Raw genomic sequence first — 21,034 nt, 5'->3', positions numbered from 1 at the left:
ATCCGAGCGCACTTATTTGATTGATGGTGGGGGGCACCCCAGGATTGGCTGGAGTACCCTAATATTGCCCTACGAACGCAGAGGATTCAGATTTCCAGATCTCTACCTTTACTATCTAGTAGCGCTATTACATTTTACCCATCACTGGTACCATCTTGACGCACGGCTCCAATTCCTTAAACCTGGGAGCTCGCAGATTCACCCCTATCTGCTAGAAACACTTCTACCACATGGGCTACCCAGAAATGTCTTGGATATTCAAACGATTGCAGCACCCGGCTGGGCATGGATAAAACTTGAATGATATCTTGGTTTCGAACACCTTTATTCACCACACTTTCCTAAATTGAATAATCCATGGTTATCCGTCACAACTGAAACACTCACCAAAAAAACACTTCTTACCTGCTGCATACAAAAAATTAGAGAAATGTTTAATGAGACTGGGTTACACCTCTGTCTCATCTCTCCTTGAGGGATGCAATGTCATGCAGATGGATACATTCATCCTACATAGGATGCTCCGAGCTGCGTTCCCCACTGCTCCCCTTGAACCGCCAGAGTTTCCCCTACTGTCACAGGTAATCACGACCCATAATGGCACCCATCTGGTATCTATACTTTACCATGCAGCATCCAGGATGAAGTCAATCACTGACAGGGGTTCGAGGGGCGGCCTGGGAAAGAAACTTGGGCTTCCCTTTGCCTGACCAAATGTGGTTGTACTGTTGTGAGCAGACCAAATTAGTTTCAAATAACGACCGGCACAAATTATTACATTTTAAGTAATTGCATCATTCATATTCCACCCCACATCTTCTATCCAAATTCGATCCCACCAAATCCCATAACTGTCCTAGATGCACCTCAGACATACAGATTTTTAACATTCAGCCGGGAATTGTGAGCATATACTGGCATATTGGGAGGAGGTATTCCACATCCCATCACAGATGATAGAAATAGAGCTAGACCCTTCTCCACCTACAGCCCTTTTACCAACGGGAATTTGGCGGTATGCTGAAATTGTGTTACTACTAGCTACGCGGCGGATATCTTGCATTGGTGAGCATCATCCCACCCTACAGTCAAACGCTGGATGCAGGACCTGGTTAACTGTGACAATGCCAGTGACATATATGCCTCGCTCCAACCCCCTTCATCCACACCTAAAAACATCTGGCAGCCCCTAAGAAGGTACTTACAGATGTTTCCACTTGAGAGCAGAAACCATTCCCCCAGTTTGACACCAATGACGTAACCGGATGATCATCCAAATTCACTATGATTACGTACCCATTAACAAATAGACGTGACAACACAGACATGGGTTACCTTTACCCTGCCCATGCAAATGACAAGCATGCTGTCATTATTTAGTTTAATACATTACAGTACGGCCATCTTGTATCCCACATTGTATATTAAGAAGATGCCGGTGATGAACTGTGTAGCAAATTACAGGCATATATTAGTCAAAAGCTTTGTGATTTAAGTGCTGCTCTGTTCCCTTTTTAGGTCTTGTGACCTACAATGCGCGCAAGCGCATTGAGGGAGCGAGAATTCAAGTGCTCAAAATCCTGGTGAAACCACAGGCTTTTTGCTGCGGTTTTCATTAAGTTCATGTGGCCACAGGCACGCGCTTTTGGGCCATAAACTTGCATTTCTCCTCCCCCTCCCCAGCCAGCTTCCCCCAGGCCGTAGCAGCACTCCTCCCACACCTTTGAAGTGAAGCTTAGCTTCACTTCAAAGGCCCCTGCTGCTTCACACCGTGTCGCATTTCTCCTCCCCCTTCTCTGCCTTCCCTCCGTCTTGTTATATAGTTCCACCTCAGTTTTGTTTTCCCACAGAACTGTAAAGAATTGCTGTTCATATTAACCAAGTTAAATGTACTCGCTTTTCCGACCTAGGAATAATGAAAGTTCAAGTGAGCCCTGCTACGCTGGAACCTGCAAAGGGCAAGACAAGTGCAGGCAAAGCCCTTAACTCATTGAACGATTTTACCTCAGTGTTCGCTCGAGGTCATGGGGATCGATCAATGTTTCATTGGAAAGAACAGCTTGTTATTCATTCCACCGGTCATATTAATGTTACTGCGTCAGTGCGCATTTAAAAAAAAAAAAAGTTTGCACTTCACGTTCCCGAGCGTTCCTTCTCACTATGAACCTTTTTCTTTCCGGTTCAGATCCCTGCAGGGCCTGCTCTGGTCTGACGTTTCACTGTTCGATGGATCATGCATTGGTTTGGGATCAGTACGACCCGCTAAACGCCCGAGGTTCCTTTTATATGTATTATAGTAGCATGTTTATGCAGATTGTGCGGGTGCCTAGAAACAATATATACATCAAAGTTTCAGGCAGCTGCGAGGGGTTATCTTTTGAGAATTGTGCGTATCGTTTGCCGGAATTTCAAGTGTCGCTGGCTGGATAATTTTGTCGAGCATGCTCTCCATCTAAACTGGGGGCCTCCCACAGCCCCAGCATTTCTGTTTTGCATTTGTGCATGATTTACACGTCACTCAGTGCTTTTGAGTGTTCAAGTTACTTGGCTGATAATAACTGATTGTGTCACTCACAGTTTTCGTGATAACCCATGGAAGTGCCGATTCAGCAAAGCTGCAGGTTATATTTAAAGACGTGTTTTTCTTACGCTGAGGGGTCGCTGTCCTGCAGGAACCGCCTCCAAATCCCAGCTGTACAGACTCCGTATTTTGTTGCTGTTTTCTCTTCTGTTGCTATTCTTTTTGTCCTACACACGCCTCCTTTCCCCTTTTCCATGCTAAACGTTCTCTTTTTGTCGGGTCTATGCGAACGTCCCCCCTTGGTTGACCATTTGCATTGGTCAACATGCCCTGTTGCTGAGAAACGTGGGGCCTAGTTCACACCTTCTTTACCTTGCACAGCTGCACTTATTAGAATTGTTTACCTCATTTCGAAACCAAAGAACGTGGGTGAATATGCGCGGGTCACCACTGAGTGCAGTGCTGGAAAAGAAACCAGCATTGTCAAAGCCAATTGCGCGCACCTATCCATGATGGATTCGCTTTGTCATTTTTTTTCTTATGATGTATGATATGACCTGTTATTGTATAATATGGTGTGGTATGGTATGGGTTATTATTGTATGGTGTGCCCAGAAAAAGCACCAAAGCACACCTATACATGGTTACTTTTATCCTCTGTGTATCTGTAACAACAGGCATCAAATGATATAGAATCGTTGGCAGATTTCCAAATAATATTCCACAGTGATTAGTAAATCAGGTCACTCCATTTCTATTCCTTCCATAGAAAAAGAAGACAGCAGCAGATGTGCATTTCGTCCTCCTGGACATTCTCAAGGCTGCAAAATTACATATACAAAGCAAATTGTAACATATCAATACGTTTGTTACAAAGAAGTTAAAAACTGTGCCTCAATCCCAAACATTGAAAGAGTGCACAAGATCAACTAAATGTTGATACAATTAAAAAAGAAAAAAGAAAGTCGAGACACACACCTCTGGTGATATATAGTGCCCTCCAAAATGCCCATGCAAGTAACACCACGTTTGCAAAGTGATGAGAAGAAGGTATGATTAGAAATCCGATGCATCCTCCGTGCATACAAATATAAAATTCATAAAAGGGGAATTGGTATTTGAGTGCAGGCTGTGTCATTTCACCCATTGGTTCAAGGGAAATGGTATTGCCATGTAGGTGTACAACACATACATATGTGCCTCACCTATTTTCTAGAATTCAAGGGCAGTCCTTTCTGAACTGTATCTTGAAATAGGTAATTTCCAAACAGAAGACTTCCTGTCTGCCTCTCTCGATTCTATATATAACAAGCACTGGCGTTGCCAATAGGTCTTGCAGTAGGAAAGTTGGAGCTATTGGTTTTGTAAATGACAAAGCCCTTTATGTTTTTAAAACGAAACCAAAAATAAAAGGCATTGTTATTTGCATATGTAATAGGTCCAACTTTCCTACTGCGAGACCTATTGGCAACGCCAGTGCTTGTTTTTCAGTGAGACCGTTTCTATCTTATTCACTCCTGTATATAACATGTTTTATTCCTGTGCATAGTCTACGTGCCAGTTGCTGTGAACCATACGCCCAAGTAGTTGTGTTGAACTATATCCTATCTTTAACTGTCCTATGTTCCAGTATTGCGTGGGCTTGTTTTTTGATTTTCGAAAAATCATCACTTTGGTTTTAACTGCATTTGCATGTAGTTTGTTGTCTAGGTTATGTTTATACAGTTTATCCAAGGTGTGATGCATGCAGATTTTAGTGTGATCAATGATAACCAAATCGTCCACATACTCTCAAATTCAAAACACTCACGATAACCCACGGAGCCCTCTACGGTTTGGGCCCAAAATACCTACAGAAACGACTAGCTTTCTACTCGCCTGGGAGACAACTACACTCTTCCAGCCTGCAGCTGATGCCGACTCCCAGGTTCTCCCGCCATCGGTTGGGCGGGAACTCCTTTTTACGCCGCGCCAGTCTGCCGTGGAACAAGTTACCCTTGGCACTGCGTAACACGCAAGATCCCTTGGTGTTTAAGAAGAAACTAAAAAAAAATCCTTTTCTAGTGTCTTGCTTTACAGCATTGTCTCTGTCAGTCTTCTTTCTGGATGCAAGCGCCGAGACACTCATGAGTAGCTGAGCGCTATATAAGTTCAAATAACATAACATAACATAACATACTGAAAAAGTTGAATCACGTGAATACCAAGTCTCTGTGCAAACCCATTGGCTGTCATTAGTCAACTCCCCATATCGTCAGTAGAGAGGTTACGTAGAGTCCGGGCCAAGATGCAGCCCTGTAACTTTCTCGCTGATTCCTAACTTAACTTGTACTCCGTTGTCTGAGTACAAAGAGTTTATTGCTTTGAGTAAAGATTGTGAGGTACTCCAACTCTTATGCTTTGACCATCGTAGATTGTGAATCTACTCTACCAAAAGCTGCAGAATAGGCCACACAGCAGGCAAACAGCAGGAGGGCAGCATTAAGCAATCTATCTTGTGTGATAAGGCTATAACGTTGTCCAAAGTGGAAGATTTTCTCTAAATCCTGTCTGGTAAAATGGTATTAGTTTTTCCTATTTAGCCCGTTCCTCAAGTTCAACTAGTAGTATCTTGGTGCAGGCTTTTCCTTCCTCGGCCAGCAGAGCAATCAGACAATAGTTGGCTGGATCAGTGTTGTCACCTTTCTTACATACTGGATGGAGAATGGACCCTCTCCATGATTCTGGTACCACTGATTAAGTATAAAGTGGAGTTACCACTTAGTCCAAAACTCAAAACCTGGGAGACCATTTGACCCTGGTACTCTATCTTCTCTCATTGAATGCAAAGCCTTTTTTTCACTTCAGCCTTGGTAATAGTTGTTTTGTCCACTGTTATTTTACTTAATGTTTTCTTATTGAGTGTCTTGCATCATGTTATCTGCATGCAGGCCCGGCACATAATCCACTGCGCCTCTGTAACCTCACTTATTTAAATGGTTTATTTATCATATTGACATAGCCCCAAAACCTTACCTAGTTATTTTGCCTCAACAAAGAGAAGAGATGCGTTTATTGTGCCTCTATGTGTTCTGTTTTTTTCTGCCCAAAGCATGGTTCGGTATTGTTTACTTGTTTAGCACTAATTCCAACCTTTCGATCTTTCTGTGTTTAAGTCTCCTTGATGCTGCCCTCGTGGCTTTTTAGGTCTCGCCTGTCGATGCGCATGCGCATCGAGCAAGGCGAGAGTATTGCGACTTATCCACTCTTTATCCACACTGCATGGAATCGTGGCGATTCCTTGCAGTGCCCGTGACTTTTAAGGTCAATGCGCATGCGCATTGAGCTTATGCGCATGCGCATTGACCTTAAAAGCGCGTGCACGTCCGTCTTTGTTTACCCGCTCCGCCCCCTCCCCTTCCCGCCGTGTCGCATTTCTCCTCCCCCCTCCCCTCTCTTCCCTCCAGCTTGTTTTTTGTTTATTTGACCCGCTCCGCCCCCTCCCCTTCCCGCCGTGTCGCATTTCTCCTCCCCCCCTCCCCTCTCTTCCCTCCGGCTTCTTTTTTCTTAACCTCCGAGTAGCGACTTTTTTTACCTCATATTTTGGATAAACAAATCATGTGAGTTACTGGCAGAGGATTGCTTCTAGAAAAAATTTATCTCGTTTTCCCGATTATGACAAGTTTTCAAAGTCATCATCGGCGTAGAGGGCCCACTTTCCTTCGTTGCATAATGGCCCACAACACTGTTGCTAAACCACTATCTGTCTTGTCTCACCTCCGAGTAGCGACTTTTTTTACCTCATATTTTGGATAAACAAATCATGTGAGTTACTGGCAGAGGATTGCTTCTAGAAAAAATGTATCTCGTTTTCCCGATTATGACAAGTTTTCAAAGTCATCATCGGCGTAGAGGGTCCACTTTCCTTCGTTGCATAATGGCCCACAACACTGTTGCTAAACCACTATCTGTCTTGTCTCACTCAGTCACCATTCCACAACGTTACTTACTAGCTTCCTTTCTTCTGACTACACCATATCATTCCTCGCACTAATGCCGCCAACTCATTATTTTACGTCCCCAAAGCCTCTTTCATTCCCGCTACACTATACATCAATTAGATGGACACCTTTTGCACTAACAGTCCCAGATGTACCACACATAGGACTCTGCAGAGAACCCCATACTTTGATTTTCAATAGCTACATGTATAACATCTCATGAACCATTTACCAATGCTGGTCAGCACACCCAGGCGTTCCCACCGATCTATACCTGACATTCCCCCAGCTCTGCGTCCGTCCATGGCTCCCTGTATCTTCTTTCCCCGCCGCTCTTTCCGCCACGATTCGAATCTGTTGATGTACACGCAATTCGCGCAACCAAACCTACTGTTAATGTTGCATGAGGCGAACGACAGTCTATGCAACCAACAAAACGCCGAGTTCGCACTACGACCTCTGCCGAACCAGATTTTAACCAATCAGAGATGTAATAGGACATGCCGGTTTGGAACAGTTTTTTTGTAAAGCTTGGTTGATAAAACAGGTTGTCACGGAAACGGCTTCTCTCGGTATTCCAATGGTTTGTTTATGAGGTGGGTATAACCACGTGACACGCACAATGTATTTGTGCAATGAGCATCCAGAGGTTTTATGATTGACGCTTCACCTGCCGCCTGCGATTGGAGACCGCTGAAGGGGAGGATCGTTGTGCTAGACTTCTTTGCAGTTGGGTTGGCGGGCTGAAGGGAGCGTCTGCCGTTGCCATGAGGATTGCGGTGTTAGCAGTTACAGTCTCAGAAAAAAACTTGTGAACATGCGCTTTGTTTTTAAACTCGTAAACCGTAGCCCCCACCCCCATTTCCCTGTTAAATGAGATCAACCCACCCCGTATTTGTCTCCAAAACGCCTTGCACCCTCACTCACCCTCACCCTCACTCACCCTCACCCTCACTCACCCTCAACCCCTCACCCTCACTCACCCTCACCCTCACTCACCCTCACTCACCCTCACCATCACTCACCCTCACCCTCACCCTCTTTCACCCTCACCCTCACTCACCCTCAACCCCTCACCCTCACTCACTCACCCTCACTCACCCTCACTCACTCACCCTCAACCCCTCACCCTCACTCACCCTCACTCACCCTAAACCCCTCCCCCTCACTCACCCTCAACCCCTCACCCTCACTCACCCTCACTCACCCTCAACCCCTCACCCTCACTCACCCTCACTCACCCTCAACCCCTCACCCTCACTCACCCTCACTCACCCTCACTCACTCACTCACCCTCAACCCCTCACCCTCACTCACCCTCAACCCCTCACCCTCACTCACCCTCAAACCCTCACTCATCCTCAATCCCTCACCCTCACTCACCCTCAACCCCTCACCCTCACTCACCCTCAATCCCTCACCCTCACTCACCCTCAACCCCTCACCCTCACTCACCCTCAACCCCTCAGCATCACCCTCACTCACCCTCACTCACCCTCAACCCCTCACCTACCCTCACCCTCAACCCCTCACCCTCACCCTCACTCACCCTCAACCCCTCACTCACCCTCAACCCCTCACCCTCACTCATCCTCAATCCCTCACCCTCACTCACCCTCAACCCCTCACCCTCACTCACCCTCAATCCCTCACCCTCACTCACCCTCAACCCCTCACCCTCACTCACCCTCAACCCCTCAGCATCACCCTCACTCACCCTCACTCACCCTCAACCCCTCACCTACCCTCACCCTCAACCCCTCACCCTCACCCTCACTCACCCTCAACACCTCACTCGCCCTCACCCTCACTCACCCTCAACCCCTCACCCTCACTCACCCTCACTCACCCACCCTCACTCTCACTCACCCTCAACCCCTCACCCTCACTCACCCTCACTCACCCTCAACCCCTCACCCTCACCCACCCTCAACCCCTCACCCTAACTCACCCTCACCCTCACCCTCACCCTCACTCACCCTCACTCACCCTCACTCACCCTCACTCACCCTCACTCACCCTCACTCACCCTCACTCACCCTCACTCACCCTCACTCACCCTCACTCACCCTCACTCACCCTCACTCACCCTCACTCACCCTCACTCACCCTCACTCACCCTCACTCACCCTCACTCACCCTCACTCACCCTCACTCACCCTCACTCACCCTCACTCTCACTCACTCTCCCTCACCCTCACTCACTCTCCCTCACCCTCACTCACCCTCACTCACTCACTCACCCTCACTCACTCACTCACCCTCACTCACTCACCCTCACTCACCCTCACTCACCCTCACTCACCCTCACTCACCCTCACTCACCCTCACCCACCTTCACCCTCACTCACCCTCAACCCCTCACCCTCACACAGTGCAATAGGTCTCGGAGCATTTGAGTTAGAGCTTTTAGATTTGTTTATGGCTTTTTTATTTGTAATTCTTTAGCATTGGCTACAGGAAACAAAAATGCTAAATATTTACAAAAAAAACCCATAAACAATTCTAAAAGCACTAACTCTAATGCTGCGAGACCTATTGCATTTCCAATGCTTGTTTGCATCTTTTTACTCTTATGGTATACCAAGGATTTGTTTTTTTCTATTAAATCTGTTTGTGTTTCGACTTCCTTTATGCTCTAATTTTGAACACTTGTGTAGTGAGGATATTATGTTGGACCATGTTCCTGGGAATTGGTGTTCTTTAGTTGTGTTAATCCTGTTCCATGTGTAAATTGGGTTGAATACAATACTGGATGCATTTGAGTTTTAATAATGATGTCTTCGTTTTCTATCGTTTGCTTCCAAGCATTTAACCTCTGTTTGTTTTCAAAGGCATTTTTTTTACCAGAAAAGAAAATATTTTCTGATATTGCTGTTTAAGCTTTATTATTACTTTATATTTAGATTGCCCAAAAACTCCAGATACTCCACATAGTGACACTGGATCGTCTACGAACAAAGGGCGGTTGATGGCATTGAAAAAACAGTTGGATATAGAGTTGAAGGTCAAACAGGGAGCCGAGAACATGATTCAGACATATTCCAATGGACCCTCAAAGGTAAGACTTGACTGATGTGTTGAAATACGTATTTTCTAGTTTGTGTTATCAACATATTAATAGTTGTGTGTTTATGTCGTCATTTAGTAAATGAAATGGGCAGTAGAAATTGTTTATAATTTCCATAAAGGAAAAAAGCACTTTTCATAATCAGATAACAAAATCACGTATGGGAGTGGTGGATATGAATCCTTTCATACAGCAAAGAATGTTTGACAAAGAAAAATAAAGTGTGAATACAATAGGACAAAGTATTGGGATTGGTGTTTACTGGGAAACAGCAAATCGAGCACTATTCTGTAACAAGCATTTACAATGCAATGGTTCTCGGCATTATTAAAGGTAGAGCTAGTGGCATTGCTCATGACATTTTTTTTTTTTTAAATCCTAAATAAATGGCATTGTCGTTTACATTGCCAAAAGCTTAATCGCTCGCATATGTGAGACCTATTGCATTTGCACCCACACACAGAGAAAGTAGTAGAGTAGTATAGTGAGTAGGAGAGAGGGATTAGTAAAGAGAGTATTAGAGGGCGAATAGTAAAAATTGAAAGTGAGTATTAAAGAGTGAGAGAGAGTAGTAAAGAGTCTGAGAGCCACACACATTTACATGCACAGCCACACCCTTACATATACAAAGTGTATTTTTAGTTTCAGTAGTAAAGAGTGAGTAGTAGAGAGTGACTAATTATGAGTGAGTAATGTTGAGTAGTAGAGAGTGTAGCAGTGTGTAGTACAGTATTACAGTACTATACATTACATGCTATTTAGTACAGTGAGTAGTAGCGAGTAGTTGATAGTGAGTATTACAGTTAGTAGACAGTGGTAAGGAGTTGTAGAGTAAGTAGTTGAGCAAGTAGTGATAATATTTGAGAGTGAGTGTTATTGTGAGTACTGTAGAGTAGTTTATGTGTGTATTAAAGTGAGTAGGGAGTATTAGAGAGTTGTAGAGTAAGTAGTAGAGTAGTACAGTGAGTAGTTGATATTGAGTAGTACAGTGAGTATAGAGTATTAGATATTTGTAGAGTAAGTAGTAGAGTGAGTAGTGAGAATATTAGAGAGTTAGTAGTAAAGAGTGAGTAGTAGTGTGTAGTAAATTGTGTGTAGTAGGCTGTCTTGTGTAGAGTATTAGAGTGAGTACCGTAGAGCATTTTCTTTTATTACTAAATCTATTAGGGAGTATTTGAGAGTTGAAGAGTAAGTAGTAGAGTATTAGATAGTTAGCGCCTCACACACACAGCGCCCCCCATACACACACAGAGCGCCCCCCACACACACACACACAGCGCCCCACACACACACACACACACACACACAACCCCCCCACATACATACATACATACAAACACACACACACACATACACACACATACACATACACATACACACACACACACGGAACGAGGAACAGGGGGTGGGGGGGGTCAGAAAAGCGAGCGGAACGAGGAACAGGGGGTGGGGGGGTCAGAAAAGCGAGCGTAACAAGGAACAGGGGGGTGGGGGGTCAGAAAAGCGAGCGGAACGAGGAACAGGGGGATGGGGGGGTCAGAAAAGGGAGCGGAGCGAGGAACAGGAGGGGCAGCTTCACGGGGACACACCCAGAGTCTAGACATGCCCTCACCTTTCGTCGCCAGTCCCCCAGCATCCTGAGCTCATCCACTTCCCAGCACCATCCTGTGACTGTCTGCCCCACTACAGAACCCAAAGACTATGTGCACCTCTTTCCCGGCAGCATCCTAAGTCTGTACAACCTTCTGTCATTTTAGCCCGAGCCCATCATTCCAGCATCCTGGGCTCATGCAGCCCCAGAAACACCCTGAATCTTGACCCTCCACAACCTGTGTACCACCCGAACTAGCACCCCCCAACAGCCCAAGCTCCGCTACTCCCCCGGCATATTCTCCCTGGACAGCCTTACACAAACATGCGTTTGACCCCCTACCCTTCCCACTAGTTTATTTATTTACGCAGTTTTATATAGTGCCGACATTACCAGTTGGTGTTAAGGCGCTTACAACATTAGCAGCGCCTTACAAACGAATATCAAGTTACACCAGCACTATAGAAAGAGTGAAAAGATGTGATCATGTATGAAGTTACATAAAGTATAAATCAAAGTCATGGGTAAGCAGCAATTTAAGGCCAAATCTGAACTTACTCCAGCACGGAATCCACATCACACGGGTCACAGGGGAGGGCGTGGAGTAATGAAGCAACTAGTACAGAGAAAGAGGGAGCGAGAGGAGGGATCTGGATCGAGAGGAAAGCCCGACAGGCAGTAAAAACGTGAACAGAAACGAGCTGAGCGGTACTGAAGGGATACTGAGCATGTAAACCTCCTGCCAGCAGCCAGTGAGTGCATGTGGGGTGGCATCCACCGCAGCATCCTGTGGCTGTACATTCCACCCCAGCCATCACCGCTAGTGTGCACCCCGCATTATCCCGACCGTGCACACCCTGCACCCCGGACCACTCCAGCACCCTAAGACTACCCCCCCCCCCTCACCCCCCTCTCTTGTCAGCCTACAGGACCCACTTGTCCAAACACCCCAACTGCTATAACAGGCCTGTCTTCCCCCCCAGAACCACCGCGAGCTGGACACCCTCCAGTACCATGGGCCTGACAACCCACACAGCACCCGAGCTGGACACCTCACCAGCCTGATATCTCTCTCAGCACCCAAGGGCCTCCCCGCACCCTGGCTGGACACACTCCAGTTCCGCGAGTGTAGTAGACCCGCTCTAGCGGCAAGCATCTTTAGCCTGGACACTTATCGCAAACACCCAAGTGTCCCCTGCATGGACTGCCCACCATCATTTCAAACTGGGCACGTGGCTGCAGCACCCAGGGCAGCCTCCTCGGCACAGGCACCATCTCAGCCCCCTCCATCGCCCTGAGCCTCAGTGACTGGACACCCAGGGCCGGCCTTCCAGCTCAGCCCCCTCCATCGCCCTGAGCCTCCGTGCCTGGACACCCAGGGCCAGCCTTAGCGCTGGAGGTGCCCGGTGTGACAACCATGCGCCCCACACTCCATGACCTCACTACCACCGGGCACAAGTGTCCCTCACATCTCCAATCATAAGATATTGGTAAATACAGCGCTCCTTCCATAGGTCAGTGCCCTGTGCGGCCGCACCACCCTAAAGCTGGCCCCATGAACACCGAACCAGCCCTCTAAATCAGCCCTCCACCACTACAACCAGCATGGACCACCCTCCAGCACCCCGAGCAGCCTCCCCATCCTCTCCCAAATAGCAGCCCCCTTGGAATCCACACCATATGCATCAGAGCTAATGAATAAAGCAAACAAACAATAAACCTAAACCAACCTCTTCGCCCGTCAGTGATTACAGAGAGCAACGTTTTAGCGCCGGGACACCCCCGCTGGGGGTAGCCGCGCGCTCTACAAAATTTGTAAATAAAATAAATAAATAAACGTGTAGCTTCGGCGTAGGGAACTCAACCTGCAGCATTCAATGCAGCCTGCAGGACTCCCGGCTCCACGTCTCAGTGACGTTAAGATGAGCCAGACAAAGGGACAACAGGCAGCCTCGGTGAGAACAGGGCAGCCCAGGTGCGCCTCTGCCCCCTGCGGCGCTGCATGATAGAGCAGAACTGGTCTTATGCAAAATGTCGGCTCCCCATCAGGATCGGCTTCCCCGTGCACACACTGCGGATGTTGCAGCACAGTGATATTCACGGGAGCGACTGCTTGAGCTCCCGTCAAAGACCACAGTGCAGCGCATGCGCCCGCCCCACAGGAGAACGCAGGCTACTGAGTGCCAAAGATCCCTTTGCAGCGGGTGCAGGACATGGGTTGCGCGTGGCCGTGCGACGGTGCACAGGAGGGGGTTCTGTTGTCTGGACGTGGGCTGGGCGAGAGGGTTAGTATAAAGCATGAACGCCGGAAAGATCAACGTAGGAGAAACGAGATGAAGGGAAAGACACAGTACAAACGGTGAAGGGTGAGCTAAAACGAGACTGCTAAAAAAGAAAAGCAGCAAAAGACGAGATTGATATAAAGACAACTGCCAAAATAGAAGGAGTAGATCTTTTACAAGGAAAGAGCATATGCAAAACGTAGCCGGCAAACCCAACTGAGTCAGAAAGGAGGAGAGGACAAGCTGAGGATCAACGGCCGGGTAACAGCGTGGTGGGCGCGCACGAGACACAGCGTGAGCGTGCACATCAGCTGAAGATCGCCGGAGAAGACACCGAGTCTGCCTGCTGCCGTGACTGACCTGCTGCGGAGGGAAAGAGCCCGGTGTGTGGGGGTAGAGGGAGGGAGGGTGTGTGTGTGTCTTTGTGTGTGTGTGTGTGTGTCTTTGTGTGTGTCTTTGTGTGTGTGTGTGTGTGTGTGTGTGTCTTTGTGTGTGTCTTTGTGTGTGTGTGTGTGTCTTTGTGTGTGTGTTTGTGTCTCTGTATGTGTGCTGCCTTCGGCCGGCCTGCGTAAGCGCGTTCACAGACCCTGGTAGGCTCGTGCACCGCTCTATCTCCCTTGAGAGCGAACTCTGCGACAATAGAAAACCGGCAATAGAGTGAAAATCCTAACACTGGAGGATTGGAAATGAGTAGGAACATGTGAAAAGAAATCCCCATTAGAAATTAAACCACTTATAGGATACATCGGTAACAGGAACACAGCAGGTTATAGTGCAGGAAAAATATGGTATTTCAATGTCAGCACAGTGTTTTAACCCTTTCGCTGCGGCGGCTATTCCGCCGCAGCGCTAACAGGGCGGGGTGGCTGCATTCTGGTGACAGAACCGCTCCGTCACCAGCCGCGGTCGAGCTGTGCTTGTGACGGAGCTGTTCCGTTATGGCCCGCCCCGCTCATTAGAACACGCCGCGCAGGCGCGAAATCAGCGCCGAACAGGCGTGGCGGCCGTGCCATGACGGAACCGCTCCATCATCAGCACAGCGCCACCGCAGCTGATGACGGAGCGGTTCCGTCATCAGCAGGGGAGGGGTTAAAATGGCCATTACATTAGACATTTGCAATGCTGTTTCTTAGTGTAATTTCCGAATACCTCGGAGTACAAACTTGCTCAGTCTCCCAATACACAGAGTGCTAATAAATGAAGGTCATTTGAGGAGGATTGTATGACCATTAGGGCAAGATTGGGTACTAAGGGAACCTGTCAGGAGTATGAGGTCCTCTGCATCAAACACCTTAAGTGCATACAAAAGCTTTCCAATAATTGTAGCGTTACAAAATGAGTTTCAGCTTTTCAATAGGATGGGACACATCCAGTTGAGTAAAATTAGTAGTGCTAACGTAAAGCTGAAAACTAAGTAGAGCCTGTCAGTGGGGTTATTAATTTGGGAGTATACAGTACCTCTGTCAGCACAGTAAACCAAATGGAGTTAGGTCTAAATACAGTTCGAAGAGGATCTCTCCTCAACCCTTGGTTCTATAGCATGCAGTCCCCAAAGAAGTGTGTGTTCAGTTCAAACAGTAACTGCAAGTTCAAAGTAAAGAACACAACACAAAATTCTGAAACTGATTTATAAAAATAGGAAACAATAATGAGCAAAAAGACACTAAGATCACCAACATAGGCTAAGTGGAACCAGAAATACGTTTTTTGAAGCTTTAAGGCCAAAAATGCCTAGAAAGCAGTCGAGAACTATGGAAAACAAATCTGTTTGTTATGGGCCAAGACCTAACTGCAATTTCATGCCGACCACGACAGATCAGAGGTTGGATACATCAAGCTGTTTGTCCCAGTCAAAGTTTTCACCTACAGATAATCCTCTAACTACTGGAAAAATTGTGGAGTCTTGCAGTCCCTTGCTACTCAGTGGAGTGGCTTCCATGTCCCTCTCCAGCTAGGTCTCCTGGAGTGTCTGGTCCCCTTTATTCAGCTGTGCCCTCTTGGTGTCAAAAGTTTTTCTGCTTTTTTATTTCTTGAATAAGGTTAACAGGAGGCCAACCACTTGGAGAGCGGTTCTGTCCCTGGGTGCCTGCAGAATCAGGGGTCCTTGAGTCCTCATGTGAGTTCTTCCAACATGAGCCGGGAGTCAGAAGTCTTTATTCTTCCATGGAGTCTTCCCAAAACATTTTTGAGGAGATGTTGGTGGAGGTGCTAAATTCTTCCTGTTCACTAGCCAGTAATGGAGGAATATAACAACCCAATCCCAACAGTGTTGTTGTAAGCCCCCCCCCCCGCCCCCACTTCCTTTGAAGCACTTCCTCTATACCTTACTGTATAATTTCCCAAGAACCCATAATTCAAATGACGGGACCTAACTGCCACCATGCAGGCCTGACTTAAGCCATCCTCTGGGTGTGATGGGTTTGAAGGTCAGACAAGCTTTTTTGGCCAACGTCTGAATGAGTGGTATTTTTCCTTTTACCAGATGCTAGTGCCAGATTTTGACTTGTTTAACTTGAGGTAATTCTTTAGAGATGATTCCTTAACATCTGTTAGTCAGTAACTAGGAGGCATTGTCGATGATGCAGGAATCACGAACACTGGGGTTCTAAAGTTTGAATGTGTTAACGGCATAATTGTAGCTGCTGAGACTAAAGATGGGTGTAGGATCTTGTAGTAAGATAATTACTCTTTAAAGGCAGGGGTCAGTGGTTGATCCTTGAGGAACTCCAACCTTCCAGAGAAAAGGTGCAAAGAAGAAAAGGGAAATAAATATTTTGAGGGATCTGCTAGAGAGAAAGGAAGCAGAGCACTGAAGGATAATGCCTTTTATTTTCATAGTATTGGTTCTTCTGAGTAAAAACGGATGATGTACTGTATCAAAAAGGGCAGAGAGATCCAACAGCAGATGAACTCGTACTCCTCTCAATCCACCACAGTCTTGATGTCGTTCCATGTTGCAATCAATGTAGCTTAAAGGGAAGATTGTTTTCCTGTATGACGGTTGGTAATTGTAGGGAGGCATAGACACATACAGTGAACTATTCGTTTTCCACCTGCTTTTCTTTCCCAAGGGTTTCGACGTACGTAGGCAGTTTTAAGTTCAGGAGTAACATAATACCAGGGTGTGTGTGATGTTAGCCCTGGACGGGATGACTGATGGAAGTCTGTTTCAAGTTTTACTGTCATTTAGTGTAGAAACAGTCTCCAAGCAGTAATATATTCTGCAAGAACAGCTTATTTCTTATTTGGCAGATACCGGCAACGATACACAGGATCATGTCATAACTGTTCGGATTTCTTTGGCCCCATTTGTTTTATCAGTTGAACATTTGGAATATGGCTAAATTATAGGAACTTGGAAGGTTTCTGCCACCCTCAGTTCGGAACAAGATACATTTTAACAGCTGAATGGTTACTGAATAAAGTTACTCAGCCATCTGATCGTTGTGGTTTATTTTACATAGATTTTAGCAAAGTGAACATTTTTCGGCTTCTGTGGCTATAATCTAATTTGTATATCAAGGTTTCGTTTTATTTGTCAATATCACATGATATATGGATATATCGCTGGCTGATCACAGCACTTTTGAGATGGGCTGAAATTGCTAAATTTGATTTTTGAATAGTAGTGTTAATGTTACCCTCACTTTAAAAAAAAAATGTATGAACAGAATAATAGCGTTCACAGAGATGTTCCTGTAAAGTATACTCAATCCATAAGGAATCGACACGGATTCCAGAAACTTCATTCAGTGAATAGCCGATTGAAGGAAATCTACCCCGATTGTTGGACGCAGGCTATGCTCTTGAGGAAAACATGTTTTTCTTGAGCCTGGCAGAGAAGCTGCTCAGCAAGAGAGCTGGTCTCGTCCTCGGAAAGGGCGAGGGATATTACTCACTATTTCCTTGCAAGAAAAAATGGGTGGAAGGCTTTGCCCTGGATTTCCATGACCTGTAGCATTCCTTTCCCTGCAGAAGGTTCAACTTATTTCAGTCCTGGTCTTGCTTGGGAAGAGCTAATAACTGCACCTGCTGGACTCGTACTATTAGGCTTGGCTCCTTGTGAACTCAAAATCACACCGGTGCCTTCAACAAGTTCTTCTGGAGTATCTGTTCCTTGGTACTCGCAAAGCCGTCTTTCCACTGTAAAGAGTATCTGCCATCTGACAGATAATGCTTTTTTTCCTGTGAAGGCTGGCTTTCAAGAATCTGGATGTGTTCCCGACAGGGACATCAGTTTCACCAGTAACGTTCCAGTTGTCAATCCCCTAATAGATGTTGATTCCCCTCATCTTTTCTGTGGGTGGACACCCAGTGCACCTCCCCTTTCGTTTTTTAAAAACTGTATTAATCCACCTCTGCCATGTGGGGGAGTTTACCCACCCTTCACCCCTTTCTTGTCCTGGCTTCGTCCATATTTTACATGACAAATTGCTAATCAATATCAGCTTGTATGGTCGCTCCTGTTTCCCCTCGCTGTGTCCATGTTGATATGTAAATCAAACATATAAACATGGGCAGAGCAGTGAATGATTCCCTTAACAGTGAAAGGGCGGGTGGCTTCTGCAGACTGGTAGGTGGGCTGCCATGAACCGACATTGACACTGCAGCCCCCCAACTCATCTGTGCAACATGGTTCCTATTGTGCGCCCTGACCCGGTACATTTTTCAATTTTTGTTGTTTGGATAGGCATATTTGTTCCTGCTTCTCATGCTGCTCTGCTGCATCCCTCCCAAGGCAGTGGCTCTGGCTGCTGCCCTCTTGTGGTGAAATTCACTTAGGCCATAATTCCCTCGGAGATTCAGTACAATCTTGGATTGTAAATTTAGAGCATTGTCCCTAATAATGCATCTGAACTGACCATTATTAGACATGTCATTTTTCCTGTAATTGTTTTAAATAGGAGTATTTTCCATACATTGTTTTTATAATGCAATATTTTTGATGAAGCATTTTAGTAATCGTGATCTATTCTTTATTTTAATAGGATCGGAAGCTTCTGGCCACAGCTCAGCAAATGCTTCAAGACAGCAAAACAAAGATCGAAGTTATAAGAATGCAAATTCTGCAGGCGGTCCAGACAAATGAAATGGCGTACGATAATGGTGATCAAACTTGTACATTTAAAACTAAATATGTGCTAATGAAAGTGCTTGATTCTGCGGGATGTTTTATACTTTAATTGCTTAGTAACTAAACTAATCCGAGAGTACTTATTAAAACGGCAGGCTTAGCAAATCGATCCATAAGTATGGCTTGCTATCAGTGTATGGCATTGAAGGAAAAATTACAAGCCCTATTGATTGCAGACAAGCTGCATATAGGGAGCGGAACCTGCTGCACATAATCTGCATTTCAAAATGTTATCAATAAAAACAAATCTTTTCCACTGTATGTATGTTGCTACTCAGCCATCCGAATGGTGAGTCATAAAAGTTTAATGCAATACATACAAATAGGGCAGAACAAAAACTTATGTAAATATGCTGTAGATCAGGGGCCTCCAATCTTTTTGTGTCATAAGAGCTACTGCGGTTCAATGACAATCGTCCCAAGCTAGTGAGCATATCGGACACAATTACGTTGCTGGCAACCCAGTGCAAGATTACCAGCAGTAAACAGCTTGGTGCACCAGGCAGGTTTGCCAGCAGTAATGTTATCCAGCACTGGCAAAGCCAATAGGTCTAGCTTATGCAAGAGCTATTGACAAAACCAGTAAGTGTTATCAATGTTGTACATCAGAGTGGCTGCTGTTCAGCTTGGCTAAAAGTTAGTAGGGTAAAGCATAGTGGATTGGTTGTGTCGTAAAGTAGAGTAGAGTGGAGTGTTATGGAGTGATCGACTGTAGAGTGGAGTTGCATAGTGAGGAGTGGAGTGTCATGGAGTAGCATACAGTGCTGCGGAGAGAGTAGAGTGTCATAAAGTGGAAGGGTGAGGAATTGAGTGGCGTTAAGTGGAGCACAGTGTCAGAGTTGAGTGGAGTGAGACAGTGTTGTGGAGTGGTGTACAGTGGAGTGGCATAGAGGGTGTTAAGTAGAGTGGCGTAGAGCAGAGCAGATTGGCATGGAGTGGAGTAGTGTGTCGTAGAGTGGAGTAAACTGGCTTAGAGGGAGTTGCTTAGAACATCATAGAGTGGAGTAGTGTCGCAGAATGGCATAGAGTGGAGTAGAGTGCTGTAGAGTGAAGTGGCAGAAAGTGTAGTAGAGTTTCAGTGGAGCATAGTTTAATGGAGTAGACCATCATTGAGTGGAGTATCATGGATTGTCATCGAATGGAGTGTAGTAGAGTGACCTAGAGTTAAGTGGTCCAATGTATACTGGTGCAGAGTAGATTTGCGTAGAGTGCATTTGTTTTGAGTAAAGTGGTGTAGAGTGCAGTGATGTAGAGTAGTGTTGAGTTCAGTGGCATAGGTAAGAGCAGCGCAAAGTATATGTATGTATGTATGTATGTATAGCACATTTGTACAGAGCAACTGTCACCCAGAGGGTATGCTGGCGCTTTAAATCTACTAAACCAGATACACAATCACACCGTTACACTGTTCTAGGGAAGAGGTATATTACAGGGGTTTAGAGTGCAATGGCATAGTGAAGTGCTGGACAGTGGCATAGAGTATAGTGGCACAGAGTCGAGGGGTGCAGGCTAGAGTGCAGAGGTGTAAAGTGCAGTGGCGTTGAGTGTAGTGATAGAGTGCCGTGATGTAGAACATAGTAGATTGGCGTAGAGGGGATCGGTGTAGAGTACTGTGCAGTCTCATGCAGTGGAGTAATGTAGAGTAGAGTTGGTGCAGCATCGTAGAGGGTCACAGAGAGCAGTGACGCTGAGTAGAATGGGATGGTGTAGAGTGCAGTGACGTAGCGTGTTGTGGAATTGATCTAATGTTGCAGAATATAGTGTCGTAAAGTGCAGTGATGCAAAGTAGTTGACATAGGTGCAGTGCGGTGTGTTGGTTTTGACTAAAGTGGTGTAGAGGTCATTTGCATTGTGTGCAGAGGTTTAGAGTACAGTCGCATAGCGTAGACTACAGTGGCGTAGAGTGTAGTGCAGTGGCGTAGAGTGGAGTTCAGTAGCGTAGAGTGATTTGGTGTAGGGTGGCATACAATGCAGTGACGTAAAGCAGATTGGTTTTGAGTCAAGTCGTATGGAGTGCAGTGGTATAGAGTGCAGCAGTATAACATTGAGTGGCATAGAGGGGAATAGAGTGCAGTTGGCTGTAGTAGAGTGAAGTGGCCTAGAGTGCAGTGGTGCAGAGTGGATTGGCGTAGAGTACTGTGGCATATGGTAGAGTGATGTAGAGTGGCGTAAAGTACAGTGGCTAAGAGACCAGTGCTGCAGAGTAGAATTACTTGGAGTGAAGTGGCATAGAGTGGAGTGGTGTAGAATGCAGTATAGTGGCGTCAAGTGTAGTGGAGTAGAGTGATGCAGAGTGCAGTTAAATAGAGTGTAGTGGTGCGGAGTAGAATAGTGATGTACAGTGTAGTGACATAGAGTACAATGGTGTAGAGTGACAGCGTGCAGTGGCATGGAGTAGAATGTTGTAGAGTATAGTGGCGTAAATTGCAATGGTGCAACATAGTTGGCATAGGTAC

General features: G+C 46.1%; 1 protein-coding gene across 2 annotated transcripts in view; it reads left to right on the top strand.

Annotated features, from left to right (window-relative positions):
- PKN2 (protein kinase N2) overlaps positions 1-21,034 on the top strand; it is a 674,671-nt gene that overhangs the window by 195,925 nt on the left and 457,712 nt on the right. For both annotated transcript variants that reach the window (XM_086953970.1, XM_086953971.1), the window contains exons 3-4: positions 9,408-9,562; positions 18,433-18,550. In XM_086953970.1, coding sequence (XP_086810096.1) covers positions 9,408-9,562; positions 18,433-18,550 — 273 coding nt within the window. The remainder of the gene's footprint in view (positions 1-9,407; positions 9,563-18,432; positions 18,551-21,034) is intronic.

Source organism: Lissotriton vulgaris, chromosome 1_1 (assembly GCF_964263255.1).
Source record: "Lissotriton vulgaris chromosome 1_1, aLisVul1.2, whole genome shotgun sequence".
In the NCBI taxonomy this organism is placed as follows: domain Eukaryota; kingdom Metazoa; phylum Chordata; class Amphibia; order Caudata; family Salamandridae; genus Lissotriton; species Lissotriton vulgaris.
The sequence above is the reverse complement of the archived record's forward strand: the minus strand, read 5'-3'. Positions and strand labels throughout refer to the sequence as shown.